General features: G+C 42.9%; 1 protein-coding gene across 2 annotated transcripts in view; it reads right to left on the minus strand.

The window, feature by feature from the left end:
* The window catches only part of ELL2 (elongation factor for RNA polymerase II 2), a 73,871-nt gene extending 62,019 nt beyond the window's left edge, over positions 1-11,852 (minus strand). For both annotated transcript variants that reach the window (XM_086413242.1, XM_086413241.1), the window contains exon 1: positions 11,570-11,852. Coding sequence is in view for 1 of the 2 variants with exons in the window: in XM_086413241.1 (XP_086269367.1) it covers positions 11,570-11,722 (153 nt within the window). In the remaining variant the exon portion in view is untranslated. The remainder of the gene's footprint in view (positions 1-11,569) is intronic.
* Positions 11,853-19,966: the final 8,114 nt, after the last annotated feature.

Consider the following 19,966-nt stretch of genomic DNA (forward strand, 5'->3'; position numbering starts at 1 on the left):
ATTGAACCCATGTCCCCTGTTATTGACAGGTGGATCTTAATCACTGGACCACCAGGCCAGTCCCAGTAATTTAAGTTTCTGATAGGATTCTTTTAGGAGAGGAGAGAAGGGGCAAGGCTCTGGTTTCTTTGGGGATTAAATAAAAAGAGAGTAGGGAATCCCTGGTGGCTCAGCGGTAAAGAATCCACCTGAGATGCAGGAGACATGGGTTTGATCCCTGGATCCGGAAGATCCCCTGGAGAAGAAAATGGCAACCTATTCCAGTATTTTTGCCTGGGAAATCCCAGGGACAGAGGAGCCAGGTGGGCTACAGTCCATGGGGTCACAAGAGTCAAGACCAACTTAGTGACTAAACCACCACCACAAGAAAAGAGTTATCCTATAAAAATTGTTATAAACATCTCTTGATTATTTACATATTGCTCATCCCTCAGGAAAAATTAAATCTATGGTTACTTTTACTTTATCAACCACTATTGGTTTTGTCAACATACAACCAGAAGAAATAGACTTCTGGCCTAGAAAAGAGTGATTTCTCTAAGAAACACATTACAGAGGTCTAACTCTAAGGTTAGAGATATACTTGAAATACCTTCAGTTTCCCTTTTGCATCCATCATAGAGCTTTGACTCAAGTTACTTCTTGAATTATTTAAAATTAACCAATAGGTATTTATTAAATACTTCGCTTTTTATCTGAGTACCTAAGCTGCATTATAAGTCATGATAGAGACAGTGCAAAAAGAAAAAATTCCCAAGTCAAATATAATTTTGGAACTTTGTCAAAACCAGAAAACTTTTTATAAATGGTCATGTACCAGTTGACTGCTTTAAGTGAGATTGTTTTAGGAAATGATTATAGCTACCTAGTTACTATTTATTGAGTGCTTAAAATGTGTCAGGCCAGTGTAATCATTTTTACTATCACCTCTGGGAGTTCTCAGAATACCCTTATTGGGTAGATACTATTATTTGCACTTCTCAATAAAATCCTGTGAAATCACATAAGGTTGCACAACTTTAAAAAGTGACTTGGAGCTCAAACTCTGGCCTGGGTCACTTTAAGAACTGTGCTCTTGCCCACCACTCTAGATAAGTTAGGTCCTCCTTAACAACAGTTATATAAAATGTGAAATATCTGAAAGTTAGAGAATTAAGAACTGATAGGAATAAATAGCTTTTGGGGGGATCACTGTTTTGGTTTTGCACTACAGTTTAAGGAAAATATCATGTGGCAGCTGAATTGTTTTCACTTACGCAAGTAAATAGTAAAAAGTATTTATGACTTATCCTGGGATATGATTTAAGATACATCTTTCTTTCTTTCCTAAAGAGGTACTATACTATTTTAAGAACTTGTGGTTATAACCCTTTAAGAAGTCATTTAATTCTGCTCTTCAAAATGTCACCTGATAGAATAACCAAAGACTATCCAATAATTATATCTTTAACCACAGTAATGTAAGAGAAAACAATCTAGGCAGGGAAAGAAGAGGAAGGAAAAAAAAAAGATGGAGCTAAAGCTCCATCTAAAAAAAATCCCTGGAGAGGAAAATGGCAACCCACTCCAGTCTTCTTGCCTGGAAAATTCTATGGACAGAGGAGGCTGGTAGGCTGCAGTACATGGGGTTGCAAAGAGTCAGACACGACTGAGTGACTAAACAAAAGCAGAATATAGCACAGGAAATCAGACAGTTAATCCTGAAATCAAATATACTCAGCTCTTGTCAAAGGTGGTAATATGGTTAGAATGATAGTATGAATGTGAAATTTCAGGGTAAACCAAAGCTATCTTTTACTAAACGCCCCCACCACCACCCTGCACCCAAAGAAAAAGAGAGAATCAAAGTTTCACAAAATCTGGTATTTTGCTTTGTCAGTCAATCCAACTTTACACACAGGAGAAACTCGTTCTCTGCAGTTTTAGAAGAACCATATTAAAGTGCGTATGGAATAAAGAATAATGTTTTTCTAGCCATTACAGCATAGAGAAGAATGAGATATAAAGGAGCGAATCAAAAGGGCAGTGAGAAATAAAAAAAAATCTGATCTATTTAACACAATCCTTGTTTTTAGAGAGTTTCTGGAAAACTGTAGCTATCTGATGTAGACCAAAGTGAAAAAAAAAGTCTAAAATGATAGTATTTCATCCAACTATTTAAAGGAACACGGAAGGCAAAATCCAAACTGTACCACGGCCTGAAAGTCAGTTACTGTGAACCAGACCATATAACAATATTCGAAGCATAGTTACTGTGAACCAGACCTTACAACAATATTCGAAGCATAACATCCCATCTTTTTTTCAAAGAGAGAACTTAATGTAGACTTTATAACGGTGTAAATAAACTTACACATCGAATCTGACTATAAATACAAATGAAGATTTGTTCCTTGTGATCCTGATCTCTAGTAAGGTATAAGGAGAAGCAGTAAAATAAGCTTGGATTGGAAGATGGGTATTATTTTTAAAATACTAAAAATTTATAAAATGAAGCATCTAGAACAAAGGAAGCTATTAGAAACCTTGAAACTTGGAGAGGACATGATCACACTTAAGTGTTTTAAAAAGGTCACTCTGGATGGTGAATGGACTCCTGAAGGAAGAGTGGAAGCTTGGAGGCCAGCTGGAAGTCCATGGGACTGGTCCTCAAGAGAGATGAGGTTGGCTGGGTGTGGAGTGGTGGTGGTGGATGAAGTTAGATTTCATACATTCGAAGAATGACAGAACTTACTGTAAGGATCAATTAAGTCAAGAAAAGAGGAGATAAATCAAGGTAAACCAGTCAATTACTAGGCAACTGGGAACAAGTGCTGCCATGTACTGAAATGGGGAACACTCACGAAGAGGTAGGTCTGAGGAGTGAAATCAAGAACAGTGTTTGGGACTGTTCCGTTTGAGATAACCTCTTACACTTTGATAAAGAGATGAGATGTTGAAAATTGGTGCCTGGAAACAGGACGATTGGAGCTGGAGATAAACATTTGGAGGTCATTAACATACAGATGACATTTAAATCCTCAGGACTAGATGAGCTCCCCTAGGGAAGTGAATAGAGAGGAAGGAACTGGGATCTCCAACTTCCACAGGCCAGTCAAGCAGAGGATAATCAGCAGAGGAGACTGAGAATGGGCAGGGCAGTGGGAGGAAAACCAGGAAAGTGTTTCTAACAGAAAGAGTAATCAATGGGATGGCGCGATACTGAGGTAAGACAGGAACTGAGAGATTTGACACTGGATTTGACAACAAAGGACCTAGTCAGGCGCAATCTCAGGGATGTGATGGACACAACCCAATTGGAGTGGGCCGGGCAGGGGACAGGAGATTAAAAAGCCCACACTACTTCTCAGATGCATTCACAGCTAATCCTTCTCTCTTTAAGTGTCCCCTTGCACACAGACTTTATTGCACTTATTCATTTAATTTTAATGTCTGCTTGTGACTACTAAGACATGAGTACTTTCTTAAGGCAGGGACCATCACTGACTTATCCAGTGCCTAGTTCTATGCCTGCACATGTCAGAGATAAACATTGGCCAAATGAATATTTGATAGTTCTAGAAATAATTCCTACTCCTACCTTAGTCTTTTATTAAAAACATGTTTCAACTGAGTTTTAACCACATGGATGTGTTTTCTGGTTATCTAAGGCATCACAGTTTCAACAATGAAAACCAAAAGCCATGATACTAAATAAATGTCTTTTTAAAAAATATGCTAACACTTAAGTTTACAGGTAAGCACATTTAGATCCTAAAGTATCTCAGAGAATCTTATTAGAAAGTTCAAGCTTAGTTCCTTCCTTGTACCAGCTCACTGTTCATGAGAAAAGTCTTCTAGCCAAGGTTATCTCGATGGACCACAAACCAAGTGATCATAACTAGTCTATAGAGACAATGTATATGTATAACAAAAGCTTCATGTACTCATGATTATTTTTTGGTTTGTTTTTCACAAACTGTCAAACAAACAAAGAGAATCAAAACACTGAAACAGAAATGAAAGTAATCTGGAAGTGAAAACACTGACCCTTTCAAGGCCTTTAGGAATCATTTAAAAATGATGCTTGAAATGTAAATCCAGGAACATTATAGACAGTAACTTAATGTTTCAATAATTACTTGCAACAGAAACCATGGAAGGTCTGATCTTCATGTAAAAATCAAATTCAATTTTCATATTATCTGTACTCTATGACAGTCTTAAGTGAAATTTATAGAGAAAGTTATTGAATAAAGGGAACCTACAAAAATACAAACAAAATTTTAAAATACCTGTTCAAAACCAAAATTTCTTCTACCTAGTAATTTCAACTTCCCCCAAAACATCACCAATCCCCAAAATTTCCACCCAAATGGAAACGTTTGAAACATGTAAATAGTATGGCATTGTTCTAATCTAGACTTAGACCCAAATATACCTCTCAGATATAGAACAGCTAATCAAACCTAAGTCTCCTCATCACCAAACAAAGGACTGAGTGAAGAATATGGTACTTTCTCTCCCCCACCCTATACTATCCTCCCAACTGCTTCCAATTTCTCTCTCTACTAAGGGTATCCTCCTAGTGCTGATGGCTAGAAATTTCAATTCAACCCTGTTCTTATAAAACCTGGTGTTACATTCCATAGGTTCTATTCATCTATAGTATCTTGTCTCCCACTGTATTCCTAGTTCACATTCTACATTCTCTGATCCTGACCATGTACTTCTTCCTAACTTGTCTACTTCCTTCCGGATGCATCTTACATTCATCATGTGCACAGAGTCCAGAATAATCCTAAAGCATTAGCTCAATCACCTCAACTTTTTAATCAGTGTCTCCCCAGTTTTGACAGAATAAACTCTAATCTGCTCCAGTCTCCCTTTCCTCTCTTTAATCCAATTATATTTTCTCCCGAACTCGAAGATAAGAGGAACAGGGTCTTCTTGCAATTCTAAACCTGATTTAGCTTTTCTACTTTTGCCTTTCCTTGCCTGTGCCACTCCTTCTCATGAAGATGTGATTCCCCTACCTAGTCTCTGCCTGTTAAAACCCTATAAGATCCAAAGCTGTTGTTTAGACCAATAACATGTAGGAACCCCAACAAGAAAGAAACTTATGTTATCTAACAACCTAGTTATTAAACTAGTAGCCAAATGCTCTGACTACTGAGTTCCAATCAAGGTGCTAATTTAATTCATGAATCTTTAAGGAGCATATGCGTGTGTGTCGTGTCCAACTCTGTGCGACCCTATGGACTGTAGCCCACCAGGCTCCTCTGTCCATGGGATTCTCCAGGCAACAATACTGGAGTGGATTGCCATGCCCTCCTCCAGGGGATCTTCCTGACCCAGGGATGGAACGCGCATCTATTATGTCTCCTGCATTGGCAGTCGGGTTCTTTACCACTAGCACCACCAGAGAAGCCCTTAAGGGGCATACAGTCTAATTAATAAGATTCCCTCTTCTTATATCCTATATTAAACTGCTAGCTGTGAAATTCCAGGTTTGGCCTTTGCAGGCCAAGTATTAGTGGAGGCCCTTAAACCAGTTTTTCCTAAAGATTTAACATGGCTATCAAGAGCCATAATGCCACAACCAAAATTGTAGATAGGTAGATAAAATGAACGGAGGGGAAGGGAGAGAGGTAAAGAAAAGAAAGCAATTTTCATGGTAAATCTGACCTGATTCATGCCATGTTTTTCCAGCTTAAATGTGGCTGTATAGACAGTCATTAATTTACTGTATCCTGCTCCAGGCCTGCCTTTCTAGACTTCTGTATTAAGTCATGGGAGATGTCCTATGGAGCTGAGGTATGCAGGCAAGTCAAATGTGCTGCGGTCATACACATGCTGTCTTCTCTCAAACTCTACTCATCTTACACAAAGAAATGCCCATTTCATCACATTTTAGGGACATCTTTTTAAATACTCCAAATACATTTGACCCAAATTGGCAAACACTTGGGTTGAACACTGATGCTAGGCTCCTGATGCTCTCTGTAGTCACTGCAAATTGTTAAAAATGACCCAGCACAGCTTCCATAGTTTTTTGTTTAAAAAAAAAAAAAAAAAAAACAAGTGCAAATAGAAAGGTTCGATCTGGTGTTGTCCTTGATAAGCTTTCCTGTAAATCATTCCAAGGATTTTACACCCCTTTCTTTTTAAATTCTCTTCCTGAACACGGTCCAATCCTTCACATATGTTCTTTCTTTCTCCTCTCAATTCTGGTGCCAAGGTTCCCTGCCTATCCCTTCAGGCAATCTGGCCACTGCTTTTCACTAGGAGGAGCACCCTTTTGCACTGAACACCTGATCATCTGAATACACTTTTCACTTATTGCAAAATGGGGCACAGATTTGACTTTACTTGATATAAAGCTTTTTCAGATCAAGTTCAGCCTCAAGATGGGTTTAAGTTAAAGTCAGTAAATTAATCTATTTAAATTAAAACTGGCTATATGAAAAAACTGCAACAGAAGGAATCTGCTAAGGCAAACCTCATTGTTTCACTTAGTAAGCACGTCAGCAGCAGTGGCAGCTGTGCTGGCAGGTCTGGATGCTTGAGTGGTACCCTTAAGAACAGGTCCTTCTGTATTTATAACAGCAGATTATTGAACACACACATACACATTCAAAATTGTTTGAGGGCAGGCACAAAAAAGGAAGAGACAGGAAAAAGTAAGGCATGTCTTTTTGTGCCTTAAACCACGATGACTCAAACGCTGATACCTTTACTTGGTAAAAAGAAAGGAGAGGAGAGGATATTTCCTACCCCATTACCTGTGGGATGAGTGATTTCATAAGATCATGGAACACATTAAAGGGAGCTATGATGAAGGACAGTAACTTCAGAGGTTTAAAGAAGACTTTATGCTTTGACTAGAAATAACAGAATCTGGTAATATTGAACAAGACTGAATTCCTCATACAAAATTAAATGTAAGTGTATTTGCACACATTTTCAAAACACTGTCATTTTCCTAGAAGACACTCATACAAGGAGGAAAATTTATTTAAAGCCAATAACTGGAGTTGACAAAAGAATGCGTTAACAGAACCCTTAAAGCATCTTCTTTCTCATGCTCAGGCATAGAGAATGAATGTCTCCTGCCTTGAGATGCATCTATGCAAGACTTTTACGTAATAGTTGGACAAACATGATAGTATTATTTGAGCCACCACCTTTGAAACTTTAAGTAAACATTAAAAAAAAAAAAAATCAACAGGCTCAGCAATGGCAGATTCTGAAAACAATATTTTGATAAGGTTTTTGTTACTGCAAAATGACTTACTCAAATGTCAAAATAAAGCCAGCTACACATTACTGAAGGAATTGGCTAAGGTAAGTTTTAGAATTTTGAGATTTGATTTAAAACACTTTTAGGATATATCTGGGAGACATATGTAATTATAGTAACATATAAAATGTATTTAAATGTATAGGGATTTAAAGTAAAATTAAATCATTTAAAATGTATAGGGATTATATAGACCATAAATTCAGACATGAATTTAGAATGACTATAAAGTTGTAATATGTGATTTTATTTAGTAACTTTATCTTCATTCAAAATAAACTATGGGGGAAAAAAGTAGCTTTGCAATATATACTAAATATCTATATCAGTATTCTGAATTCATTCTGCAAACCATGAAAATAACTTTCTAATTAATATATTTTTGTATATAATCAACTGGAAACTGTTTCTGTATTCAAACTGAGTGAAAAACAACTTTTAGGAAATATTTACTCCAGCTATAACTCCCATTCCTGAACTCACAATGTCTCTATCCCCCCACCTCAATCTCTGTTTAAAAGGTTCCCAAATAGCATTCTTCATTTCTTCTCTAAAAATAGAAAACTTGAGTAATGAAGGTCAATTAGGTTTGTTTGTCTTGAAACAGTGAGGAATTGTTTCCAATTAAAGATTCTGTTTCCATGGACTCTAATAATTTCGGATACTTGCCTAATTACATCTAGAGAACTTCTGTATTTAGCCTAAGTCATAGTTTCCTAAAATTCCTAAATGTACCTCCCTGAAGTCTTGGGTCAAGTACGTTAATTTAGGAAAATCCAATACAAAATAATCTGGATAAAAATAACTCTGATGCTTAATTTAGGAAATTAACCTCTTGAAGTTTCTGGGTCTTAGAAAGTCATCACAAGTGGAGGAATAACAGTCATAACCTTGCATAGGCCAACACTTGGGAGGCCACTTGTCAAGCATCAAGCATCTTCCTATCAAGTACAGGAATGGTAAAGTTTCATATGAGAGGTTAAAGCTATCCTGCCCCTCCTCCCCAGGAGAAAACAGAATTCCAAATGCAGCTACAATTTAAAGTTAGGAGCCCTACTTTGATAAGGGTGGAAAGTGTAACAGACCAAGTATGTATCGTTCTCCTGGAGGATAAAAGCTGGGCCATCTGCCCACTGCTGGCAACTTTACTGTGATGGGGGAGCCCCCATCCTGCCTGAGTCAGGAGGAGAGGCCCTGAGGATACCTCTGTGGGAAGTTTGGCTGAACACACCATTTTTCAGCTGTCAGAAGCTCCCAGTCTCACCCCGATTCCTGCTTTTCCAAGTCCCTTAAAGTGTTTCTGTGGCTAAAGTGACAGTCAATCCTGGGGACGGAACTGGTTAAGTCAGAAACAAGGCTGGGACCAATTGCAACCGTCAAATCACGTATTTCTTCCTCCTCTCCCTGCATACTACCACTTTTACTACCAGCCTTCCGGAAGAAAAGGCACCCAAGGACTACACTCAGAAAGGGAGAGGGGCTTGGAAAAGTCTTCTGAGGTTCCCTTCTCGGCCTCTGTAGACTGACCAGGCCTCTTAATTTGCATACACAGAGATGGAAACAGACAGTAATGATACTAATAGGCAATAGCAGTCAGGAGTAAGGAAAGCCGTTGACTTTAGTACCTTTGCCTATAAAGTGAAAATAAATAATCAAGAACTAAGCAGTGGGATGGAAGAATTTTTGATCTATTTCTTAAGACAATGGCATATAAATGTGGGGGCTTTTAGGCTCAAAGCATTCTAAACTTTAATCCCAAGCACCAAGCGCTAAGGTGTAGGAGGCAGAAACCAAGGGAGGAAAACAAATAGCATTCTCTTCTTGGGCCCCAGCAGCCATGCAGGTCAGGGAGCACTGGGGGCTCCTCTGTCACCTCACTCTCCCTGGGGAGCACCCCTTCCCTGTGTGGCCTCCTCACCCACCTTTTTCTTCCCTCTGATCCGGCGTCTGTCAATCTTACTGTAATCAGCTGTACAGTTTGTCAGTTGTCCCCCAAGATGGCTGGCTGAATTACTGCCCCCGGAGATGCCTCTCCCAACCCCTGTGTGTCAGTCTTTATCTGCTCCCTGGGTCTGTTTCTGACTGCAGGTTGGCCTCCCCTGGCTGACTCCTTGCTCTCTGGTTTCTGAGCGTTTTTTCCTCTTTACATACCCTGACCTACCTTCTTCCCTCTGTCATTGCTTCCACGCCCTCCCCTAGGAACACAGACCAGCTTATCTCTCCATCTTGCAGGGCTGAGTTTCTCTCCACTGTCTGCCCCTGTCCCTCTGCCTGCCTATCTGGCTTCCAAAACACAGGGCCCGGCACTCCATGCTGGTGCTGCTCTCTCCCCTGCAGATGCACCTGTCTGGGAGTAGCTACTGACACAAGCAGTTTTTCTGTCTTTATTTCCTCGCCTTCCTACTGCTGAGTGTACACTGACTTCCCAGTCATACTTGAGACCTTTTCCCCCCCTGAGATTTCACAGGTGTGTGCAAGGCTTCTCCTTGTGCATGCCTTCCTCCCTCCACTCCTGGATCTGCGGGGTTTTCACCTGTACAGTCTCTGGTGGGTAACACATATGCCCTGGAATGTACATCCATGCGTCCACTCTGTGAGTGCCATCTGCGGGCATGTCCCTGAGTCACTGCTGCTGTTTACAGGGAAGGTGAGTTCAGGCACTTCTCAAGCTGTGCACAGCCGCGTGCCTCCCGCTGTGTGCATCCTTAGGTATGGGGGCCTCTCTGAAGGTTAAGTTACAGCTCCTAGGTTCACACTTCTGCCGTTTTTGCCTACTGCTCTGGGCCTTCCTTCGAAGCATTTAAAGTGCCTGGCACTAGTGGGAGCTCAACAGATGTTAATTCCTTTCTCCACTTTTATCTGAACAACTGTGTGTGTCCGGGTGTCCTCCTGGCCTCTGCGCCTGCTTTATGAGATCAGTTAATCGGTGCATGTCTCCTTGGCATGGGCTCGGCTCTTTGTCGGGATGCCCTGCGGGTTCTCTCCTCCACGGATGTCTCTCTTTTCGAAGCGACTGTTAACCGGTCTCTCAGATGATCTATGCCTTCCCTTTCGCGATGCGTCCACTCTGCCTCTCTCACCCACACACGGTACTGCATGGCCATAAACGGCGTCCCCAGACACTCCGCTTGCTGCGTCCCTTCGCAGTGCCTTCCGCCCTCTCTCTCACTTTTTTCCCCCCCCTAAAACCTGCAAACGCGTTCCTTGGTGTGTCCTCTCCAATCGCTGAGTCTGTGAGCCTTCGCTATGCTCGAGTTGTGTGTGTCTGTGTCCACGCTCTCTCCGGAAGGCGGAGCGGGGTGCGACACCCGAGTCTGCCCAGAATGCAGTGTAACCATCTCCCCTCCAAGCCCTGCACCCCGACACCCCGATCCCGGTCTCTCTCTAGGTCAGTGAGTCCGCCCCAGCCGCGAGCGACGCGTCTTTGGGAGATGAGGAGCCACAGAGAATCCTTCTCTCTAGGGGACCGAGGTCCTCGCTCCCGGGTGAGCGCTGGGGGTGTGTGTGTGTGTGTGTGTGTGTGTGTGACTCCCCGGTTCTCTGGGAACCCGAAGCGCCCGTGTGCCCGAGTCCCTCGAAGTGTAAGGTGTGCCCCCCTCCGCCCGCGTACGCGGAGCGCCCCTGTCAGCCTCTGCGAGTACACGGTGGGCACCCACCTCACCCACCCCTCCACGCCCCGTACGCGACCGCCCGTGTGTCCCCAAGTCCCTGCGGGTAACTGTGTGTCCCACCTTCACACGCGGAGCGCCAGGGTCCCGGTCTCTCCGCGGCTCTACGGTTGGGACCCTCCGCCCCCCCAAAGCGGACGGCTAGTGCCAGCCGGTCCTCTCGGTTCGGTATCTGGACGCTGCCCTCCCCCCATCCACCCCCAGACGTCGTGGGGGCAGAGAAGCCATTTCACTCGTCTCTTCCCTGGTTGCCTCTCTCCCTCAGCGGGACCGAAAAGGCTAGAAAAGCCCCGCGGGCGCCGTCGGAAAGTCCCCGCAGCGCAGGGGCTGCAGCGGCCTCGGCCCCGCCGCCAGGGGCCGCCCGCCCGCCCGCTCGCCTGCCCGGGCCACACGCCCCGGCGCCCGGCCGGCCCCGGACGGCGGCGGCCGTCAGCCACCCTCGCCCGGCCCTGCCCGGCCCCGCCGCGGGGCGCGCGGACGGCAGCCGAAGCGAGTCACCGCTCCGCCGGCCCCGAGCCAGGTGCAGCCGGGTCGGACAGGGGGCGGCGCGGCGGGGCGGCCGGGGACGCCCTCTCCCCCCCTGCCCGAGCCCCGGGCCGGCTCAGCCGCCCGGCCTCACCTTGTGGCTCTGGTAGGTCTCGAGCGCGCGGATCGCCGTCTCGGTGAGCTTCACATGCAGTACGGTGATATGGTCCTGTCCCAGCCGCCCGCACGACAGCCCGTAGCGCTGCTCCTCCCGCAGACCCGCCGCCGCCGCCCCCCCCGCCGCCATCTTAAACTCCCCGGGGTGCCGCCGCCGACGCCGCTCGGGCTCCAGCCTCCACTGCGGCCGCGGCTGCTCGGGCGTCTGCAGCCGCCGCCACAGCTACGGCCATCCCGCTGCTGACGTACTGTCATATACTGCGCGCAGGCCAGACCTCCGGCGGCCACCGCCGCCGCCCGCCCCGCCCTCCGGCCTCGCGCCCCGCCCCGGGCTCGTCTCATTGGCCCCCGGGGCTCCTCAGGACCGCCCTTATTGGCCACCTCCCACTCTCATGGGGGCGGGGCCCAAAGTCGCTAGAGTTTTGCTCCCGGGACGGGACGTCCGAGAGATGAGAGGTTTACGTCGAGGTGACGCGCCAACTTAATCACACCTGACGTCACGCCTGGTCGGCTTGCCTCACTGGCCGCTGTTGGCCAGGCTGGTTTGGGGGTGTGTGGGGAGGAATCTCCTGCTAATTTAGGTTGCCCAGGTTGCCTGGTCTGATTCCCTGGAGGCCGAGCCCCGCCCCTTGGGGGCTACTTGGAGCTGGGAGTGCAGGGCGGGAGACTCTCTTCCTGCGCTGGTGGTCCATGGAGAGGGAAATTCCCTACCCCAAATTGGTGGTCAAGTAAGGACTTCGTTCCCGACGGCTGCTTTAGCCTTGGAGTAGGGTGTACCTGTGAGGGAAGATCGCAGTCACTTGTGGAGAGTCGCTCCTCAGAACTCATCGCTTTGATGAGCGGCTGGAACTGGGGAGGAGGATGCTCTTCTTCGCCATCATTTCGCCCGAAATTTGAAATTAGCGAGTTGGCCCCCGGCTTTGAAGAATTCTGCTAGATTGTGTGAAGCCTCTTAACGAACGTGAACCGGTGCCTGACGCTTTGGTGCGGTGGGCACAGCAGAAAACGGAAATTGAAGGGTTTTCCCACGCCGTGCCCAGTTGCCATCCCGGAAAAATGTATTCCGTTCCTTTGGAGTTCTCAAAAGTAGGAGCCGGGTTATGTATAAATTATGCATGCAAGTGTGGGACTTGGGGCGGCACTTAGGGTTTTTCTTTTGAAGGGCAGTAGGAGAGTTTAAGTGGCCTTTACTTATATTAAGAGACACAGCGACATCATGCCCCGGTTTCGTCTGGGTTCTGTCCGTTTCATGTGACAGGGAGGTGTTTGAGCTGTTGCTGTTAAGTGGAGGAGACGGGCGTGTGAGGGGGTGAGGAGGCTGGGCGCACTTTCCGTTCCTCGCGACGCTCCGTGTGTGGGCGTGGCTAAAGGAAGACGCCTAATCCCGAGCGCTCTTCAGCGCGGCGTGTGGATCGACTGGACAGGCTTCCGGTCAGACGATGAGTTAACCGGGGATCAGCGACACCAGATATTAAAAAAGCAAACTATTCAAAGGCATGAAACTACTGCAAGGTCGTTTTTTTTGTTTTATCACAAAATTTTTTTTGAGACGCTTTTTTGTTTCCCTCAGATTATAAAACAAATGTATAGGCATTTAATCAGTGTTTCCCATATTTTTAAATTGTATAGTGCCATTATTTTTTTCCGGACAGGTCCAAGTGGGAGTTTTCCATGATTCACCTCCCGCTTTTAATCAATCCTCTACCATTCATGTACACTACCTCTTGATTCAGACCCTTGAGCCTTACAGATGACAGAACAGATTACAGATTCGTTCTGTAAACAAATTACTGAACGAATCCTCCTTCCATAGAATATGGGTTAAGTGGAAACGCCTGTATTAAGTGTTGTTACACCACAGGAAAGCATTTTTGAAATGGACTTAATTTCAATCCACTAGATTCTGCTAGCTGTTAAAACATGATTAACACTTGTTAATCTAGTTTACTAGAGTGTTTAATTATCTTAAATTCATTAAATAAGTCAGGCAATCACAAAATAATTTAAAAAGTAATTTTATTCTTGAATTATTCTTTTTTTCTGTTGGCTTTACTTTAATAGGGAAGGACTGACCACATATCCAAAGCTTTAATTATTTGGGGGTGGGGGGTGGGGGAGACTGACCAGAACAAGTAAAACCTGTATACCATTCCTTTTTTGGTGAAGGTGGGTAAATCCCCGCCCACATGGCATCTTAACTTGGCCTCCTCTTACTCAGAACTTCTGATGACATCCACAGGGTGGGGAAGGAGCTAGGGTGGTTTTCACTATAGTTTTTAAATGTCTGACCTGCAGGCACTTAAAAGAAATTGATTTTTTTTTTCCTTAGTTGTGATAAGAAAAAGTTTTTCATGTTGTATTTTAGTGAGTAACCTAATCTTTCAGCCAGTACTACAGTATATTATTGTAGTGAGTTAATGTTTGTATTTTCTCCCTTTGGAGCATTTCAACTATGGAAGGAAGCAATGACCATGTGTTAATACAAAGTAATAGGGTAATCTAGTTGTGTGTTTTCTTCACTGCAAAGTACACATTATGCCTGCCTGAATTAATTGGGCAAGTTGTGATGCTAATAAGTGTAACTCATTCTCAGGGGGCTGATGAAAGTTGCTCTTTGGGAAGTTTGCCATTTTATAATTATTTTCAGGTTTTAGTTATTATTCAGTTTCATTAACAATTATTGAATGCTAAATAAATGTAAAATGCTGTGGAAGATTTAAAAATTAAACACCATAGTCTCTTATTTAAAGCGATTTTCTGTTTGAATATGGGGAAGGAACCAACAAACTCAAAGCAAGGAGATTAGAGAATTAGTAAGTGCTAAATTTGGGTGGTAGAGTTTATGAGCTTAAAGCTTCAAAGAAAGAGTCTGGAGAAGTTTTGTGGAGGTGTAGACCTTGAACATTTTTTGAGGTTTTAGTAGATTCTAGATAAGTAGAGCTGGTAAAGATGGGGAGGGGCCAGCTAAAAGTGATCTTAATAATGATTTTAGCTAAACACAATCATTTTATGAATGAGGAGGCTGAGACACCTTTAATTTAAAAGCAAGCTGCCTAATCTATTACAGCTAGGAGAGGCAGAGTCTGCATCAACTCTAGTCACTATTTACACTGAGGTAGCTATTGTTTAGACTTAATAACTGAGAAAAAATCTCTTATAATTCAGTGCAGAAAAAAGGCTAAAAGGAAGTAAGCTGGTTCAGGACCTGCTTCTCTCTCATGTCTAGTGTGCAGTGCAGACAGGTTGTATGAACATCAAGGCCATCACTGACCTTCAAGTGCTGGGTCACCACTCTTTCTGAGTTGCCGTGTATTTAATGACAGTTTCTCACTTCTCCTTTGAAACTGACGTCACCAATTCAGGTGCCTTCAGGGACCATTAGGTACCCAAATAAGCCAGACAGTATGCCATAGGTACTGAAGGTGCTGGACTGAGGTGACTTATGGGGGATTAAAAGGCTCAGTGACTTTGTGGTCCAGCTGTTTGCTGCTAGGGGCCTGCAGGGGCCCAGTGTTGTCTGATGTTGTAATTTTTCAAGAAAAGCTGTAAATCAAACATTTTTACATGAGCTTTCTAAGTTTATTTATTGGCACCTAACTGAAAATCTCAATAAACATTTTGTGGACATTAAAGAAGTCTCTTGGCCTGAGTTAGCTCACAACTTTCTAGTTTTCAATCTCTGCTGTAATGCTTTTCAGTGTGGAAGGCTTTTCTGTCTTATATTGATACATGTCTTAGTACTTCTGTGAGTTATTTCTTAAAGTCACTTATAGAATAGTTCCTACTAATGTGTTAATCCAATTTTAAGACATTAGTAGGAGCAATTCTATAAGTGGCTTTAAGAAATGGAAACAGTAACAGACTATTTTCTTGGGCTCCTAAATCACTGCAGATGGTGACTGCAGCCATGAAATTAAGATGTTTGCTCCTTAGAAGAAAAGCTGTGACTAGCCTAAATAGCATATTAAAAAGCAGAGACATTGCTGACAAAGGTCGTCTAATCAAAGCTATGGTTTTTCCAGTAGTCCAGTATGGTTTTGAGAGTTGGACCATAAAGAAGGCTGAGGGCTGAAGAATTGATGCTTTTGAGCTGTGATGTTGGAGAAGACTCTTGAGAGTCCCTTGGATGCAAGATCAAACCAGTCAATCTTAAAGGAAATCAATCCTGAATATTCATTGGAAGGACTGATGCTGAAACTGAAGCTTCAATACTTTGGTCACCTGATGCAAAGAGCCAGCTCATTAGAAACCCTGATGTTGGGAAAAATTGAAGGCAGGGGGAGAAGGGGATGACAGAGGATTAGATGGTTGGATGACATCACCAACTCAATGGACACGAGTTTGAGCAAGCTCCAGGAGTTGGTGAAGGACAGGGAAGCCTGGCGTGCTGCAATTCATGGGGTTGAAAAGAGTTGGACACGACTGAGTGACTGAACAACAACAACATCTTAATACAAGGCAGTAATTTCTGTTACGAAAAGAGAACACAGAACTTTAGAGTTATAGCTGAGCTCTGAAAGAATATCCAGGTGGGAATTCTTTCCCCTTGGAATTCTCTGTTCCTTATGCCTCTTTCCCTCCCATTGTGTTTGATCCCACAACATTGCACTGCTCTTCCTTCAAGACTTTACCCAGTCCTGTGCAAAAATCTCCTGCTTTCCTTGGACACAACCGAAGTAGTAGTTTTATGGTTTTACAGGAACTTCACCAAATGTTCGTAGAGAATAAGGCTGCAGGACCTACAGGAGGCACATAAATATTTGTTGCCTAAACATAGATTTTAAGCTGAATAGATGTTTGGTCGTGTGTGATTATTTTTTACTCCATTCCATTCAAGTGTACCTGGAGAAGGCAATGGCAACCCACGCCAGTACTGTTGCCTGGAGAATTCCATGGACAGACGCTATAGCACAGGGGGTCGCAAAGAGTCAGACATGACTGAGCGACTAACACTATTCAAGTATAAGAAATATCACAAGGCATTATTTATCATCATCATCATTATTATAAGCTAAATCTGGCTCTGAGCAAACCGCCCCCCCCCCCCCGATCTCACCGTGTGATAGAACAATAAATCTACAGGTCTTTCAATGGTCCCAGAGTATATGAGGAGGGCTCTTTGGTCTCTGTCCATTGATGCTGGTATAATCCATTAGAAGCTCAAGAATTTCCCTTTAGGATGAATTTGAGTTCGGGTACAATCGGGATGGGAGAAACCTGGGGACACAAATTAAAACTGGGTTAACATGGCAAGCGTACTGGTTTTACTTTAGATTGTGTGTTTATATGGCTGTTTGTATTGAGGGTAGCATTGATGGGAAGCTGTCCCAGATCTGGGGCTTCCCTAGCGGTTAAGCAGTAAAGAATCCACCTGCTAATGCAGGAGACTTGGGATCCATACCTGGGTCAGAAAGAACCCTGGAGAAGGAAATGGCAATTCACTTCAGTATTCTTGCGTGGAAAATTCCACAGACAGAGGAGCCTGGCAGGCTACAGTCCACGGGGTCGCAAAAGACTCGCCAGGACTTAGGGACTAAACAACAAAATAAATCCCAGTTCTCGACTACTCTCAGTACAGTCTCTTAGTCTCCAAGATTCTTTGCTCCCCTCTGGTTCTTTTCAAAAATTGTAATCTGGGAGTAAGAAAAGTATACCCCTCTCCCCAACCCCTTCCAACCTTCTTCCCTTCACTTAAGATACTTTCTTCCTCTCAGTGGTGCTGCGTAGAAGGTGAGGTGGGTGGGTGCTCTCTTTCATTCTCTCAGGTACAAGGGAAACAGTACTCTAGCTTCCTAAGATAGGGATACCAGTCCTCATGGACACCTTTCTGGGCTTCTCTCCCTCTTTGTCCCTTGCCATTCTTCACTTGAAGAGCGGTCTCTAGGAAGTTGTATGTACTTTGAAAGTAAAATGGTTTAATTCTCTTGCACACAAAGAAGACCTTTTCCTTTTTTGACTGAAAGAAATGTCCTGTCCACAGAATTGCACAATATAGTGACCAAAATTTCCCTTTCTCCCACATGATAGTTGGTTCTGTGGCTTTTCAGCATAGTGCAAAGTGCCCTGAAAGGTGTCAGATGAGCTTGAGAATGAGAAAGGTGGTAAAGATTGACCTCACAACTCTGTTTCCTTGTTATTTTGTACTGAAAAGGAACACATGTATTTCTGAAGAAACAGGAAGACTAGAGAGGGCAAAATGCCAGTTCAGCTTTTCACTTTAAAACATGGTAATAGCGGACCAAATGCCATCAACGTCAAGAACAGTATTGATGGTTAATAATAGCTGAATTCCTGATGTGACTTTGCATTTTAAAAACAGTTAAGTTCTGTTATCTCTTTGAGTTTTCTCTCTGTACTCTTTGAGGTAGTCATTGTTTTACATTCTTTTTACCTTTAAGTGATACACAGAGAGGCTGTGTGTCACCCAATTGGTAAGTGATAGAGCTTGGCCAGAACCTAAATTTCCTTTTACAAATCTAGCACTTCTTTGATCATGGCTCTAAAGTCTGTGGAATTATACTGAATGTGTCAGGTTATCACAGTAAATTCATAAAAATGAAATGGTTCTACTTTGGGGGGCAGCTTGGGAGTTGGTTTGGTTTTTGGTCTTGAAAGAAAGAGTTAAGTCATTTGAGTCACCTCTTCCACACAAACACCAAATAGTCTATTGAATAGTTAGAAGATAAGTAAAATAGAAGATAAAAATATATGATAAATAAAATGTCACCTCTTCCACACAAACACCAAATAGTCTATTGAATAGTTAGAAGATAAGTAAAATAGAAGATAAAAATATATGATAAATAAAATGTCACCTCTTCCACACAAATACCAAATAGTCTATTGAATAGTTAAAAGATAAAACCATCCACTCAGCTTTGGTTTATTATAGCTAGCATATTGACTTTAGTGAGATTTATGAAAGCTAGTAATAATTGTATTTTTTATGTATGGCATAATTCGTGATATATTAGAACTATTGGTATAACAAATATGTGCCCAGGTGCCCATATGAAGGTGCTCGTCTTGGAAGTTCCTTGGTGGTCCAGTTGTTAGGACTCTGGGCTTTCACTGCAGAGGGTGTAGGTTCAGTCCCTGGTCAGGGAACTAATAAGATCCTGCAAGCTGTACAACAAGGTCAAAAAGAAAAAAAAGGAAAGAAAAAAATGCTCATCTCATACTTGTAATTTATAAGGATTTACAGTTGTTATATCTTTGCTTTTATTGAATGTTGTTCATATCCAACATGTAATAAATGATTTATTTGATAACGAGTCTCTAGTCAAAAGCACTATCCCCAAAGGCAAAATACGACTCCCTTTATAATATGGTTTCCAGAACGTATTATGGCAAAAAGTAGAAAAAATATGTATCACACATATGAACATAGAAGCTTTTCTGTTTCTATTTAGAGAATTAGAATTGTAATTGCCCTGATTCCATTTTGTTTTCAGTCATCAATTTATTCAAGTATCATGTTTATTATGTTTTGATCTGTTATGGCCTACTATTTGGGAGCTTTTTATTTGGGAGATTTTGATGTTGTTTTGGATTTTGGAAATTTAAGAACCAACATGATCCTTACAGGGTAGAATATTTATAGAATTAGAAACAGGGCAATATAGTTTAATAAGATTTAAGATATGAGAATAAGGGATCTTAGATGAGAAGCACCATTCAGGCACTAATTCAGTGGTGTAGGAGTTGTAGATTGTTGGAACATATTCAGCTCAGGGTGTTGGGAAAAGCTTCATGGAAAACTTAGTATTGAAACGTCAAAGGCTTGGAGCTGTGATAATGGGAATATTGACATATTCTAAATTTGGGGATCTTCTAAGCAGTGGTTTGTTATCATGGTGTGTTTGGGGGAAAAGACAGTAATCTGGTTTGCCTGCTCTATGGGACACATGAAGGTGGTTGTGACAGAGCCAGAAAGATGAGCTGGGGACAGATTATTAAGAGAGCTTTCAATAATGGGTTAAGGAGTTTGGACTTTTATCTGTGAGCAATAGGGAACCTTTGGAAGCTTCTGATCAGGAAGTGGCATAGTCAAATCATATGTTGGGACTCTTCAGGTGATAGCAGTATGAATAATGAGTTGGAGTGGAGGGATACTGGAGAAAGGAAGTTGAATTAAGAGACAAAAATAATAAGCCTGGGGCAGTGGGGTGAATTGGGAGATTGAGATTGACATATATACACTATTCTATATAAAATAGATAACTAATGAGAACCTACCATACAGCTCAGAGAACCCTACTCAATGCTCTGTGGTGACCTAAATGGGAAGGAAGTCTAAGAAACGGGGGATATATGAGTATGCATAACTGATTCACTTTTGCGGTACAGTGGAAACCAACACAACCTTGTAAAG

The sequence above is a fragment of the Bos grunniens genome, chromosome 7 (genome assembly GCF_055505025.1).
Source record: "Bos grunniens cultivar Pamir isolate PY7600 chromosome 7, Bosgru_T2T1.0, whole genome shotgun sequence".
In the NCBI taxonomy this organism is placed as follows: domain Eukaryota; kingdom Metazoa; phylum Chordata; class Mammalia; order Artiodactyla; family Bovidae; genus Bos; species Bos grunniens.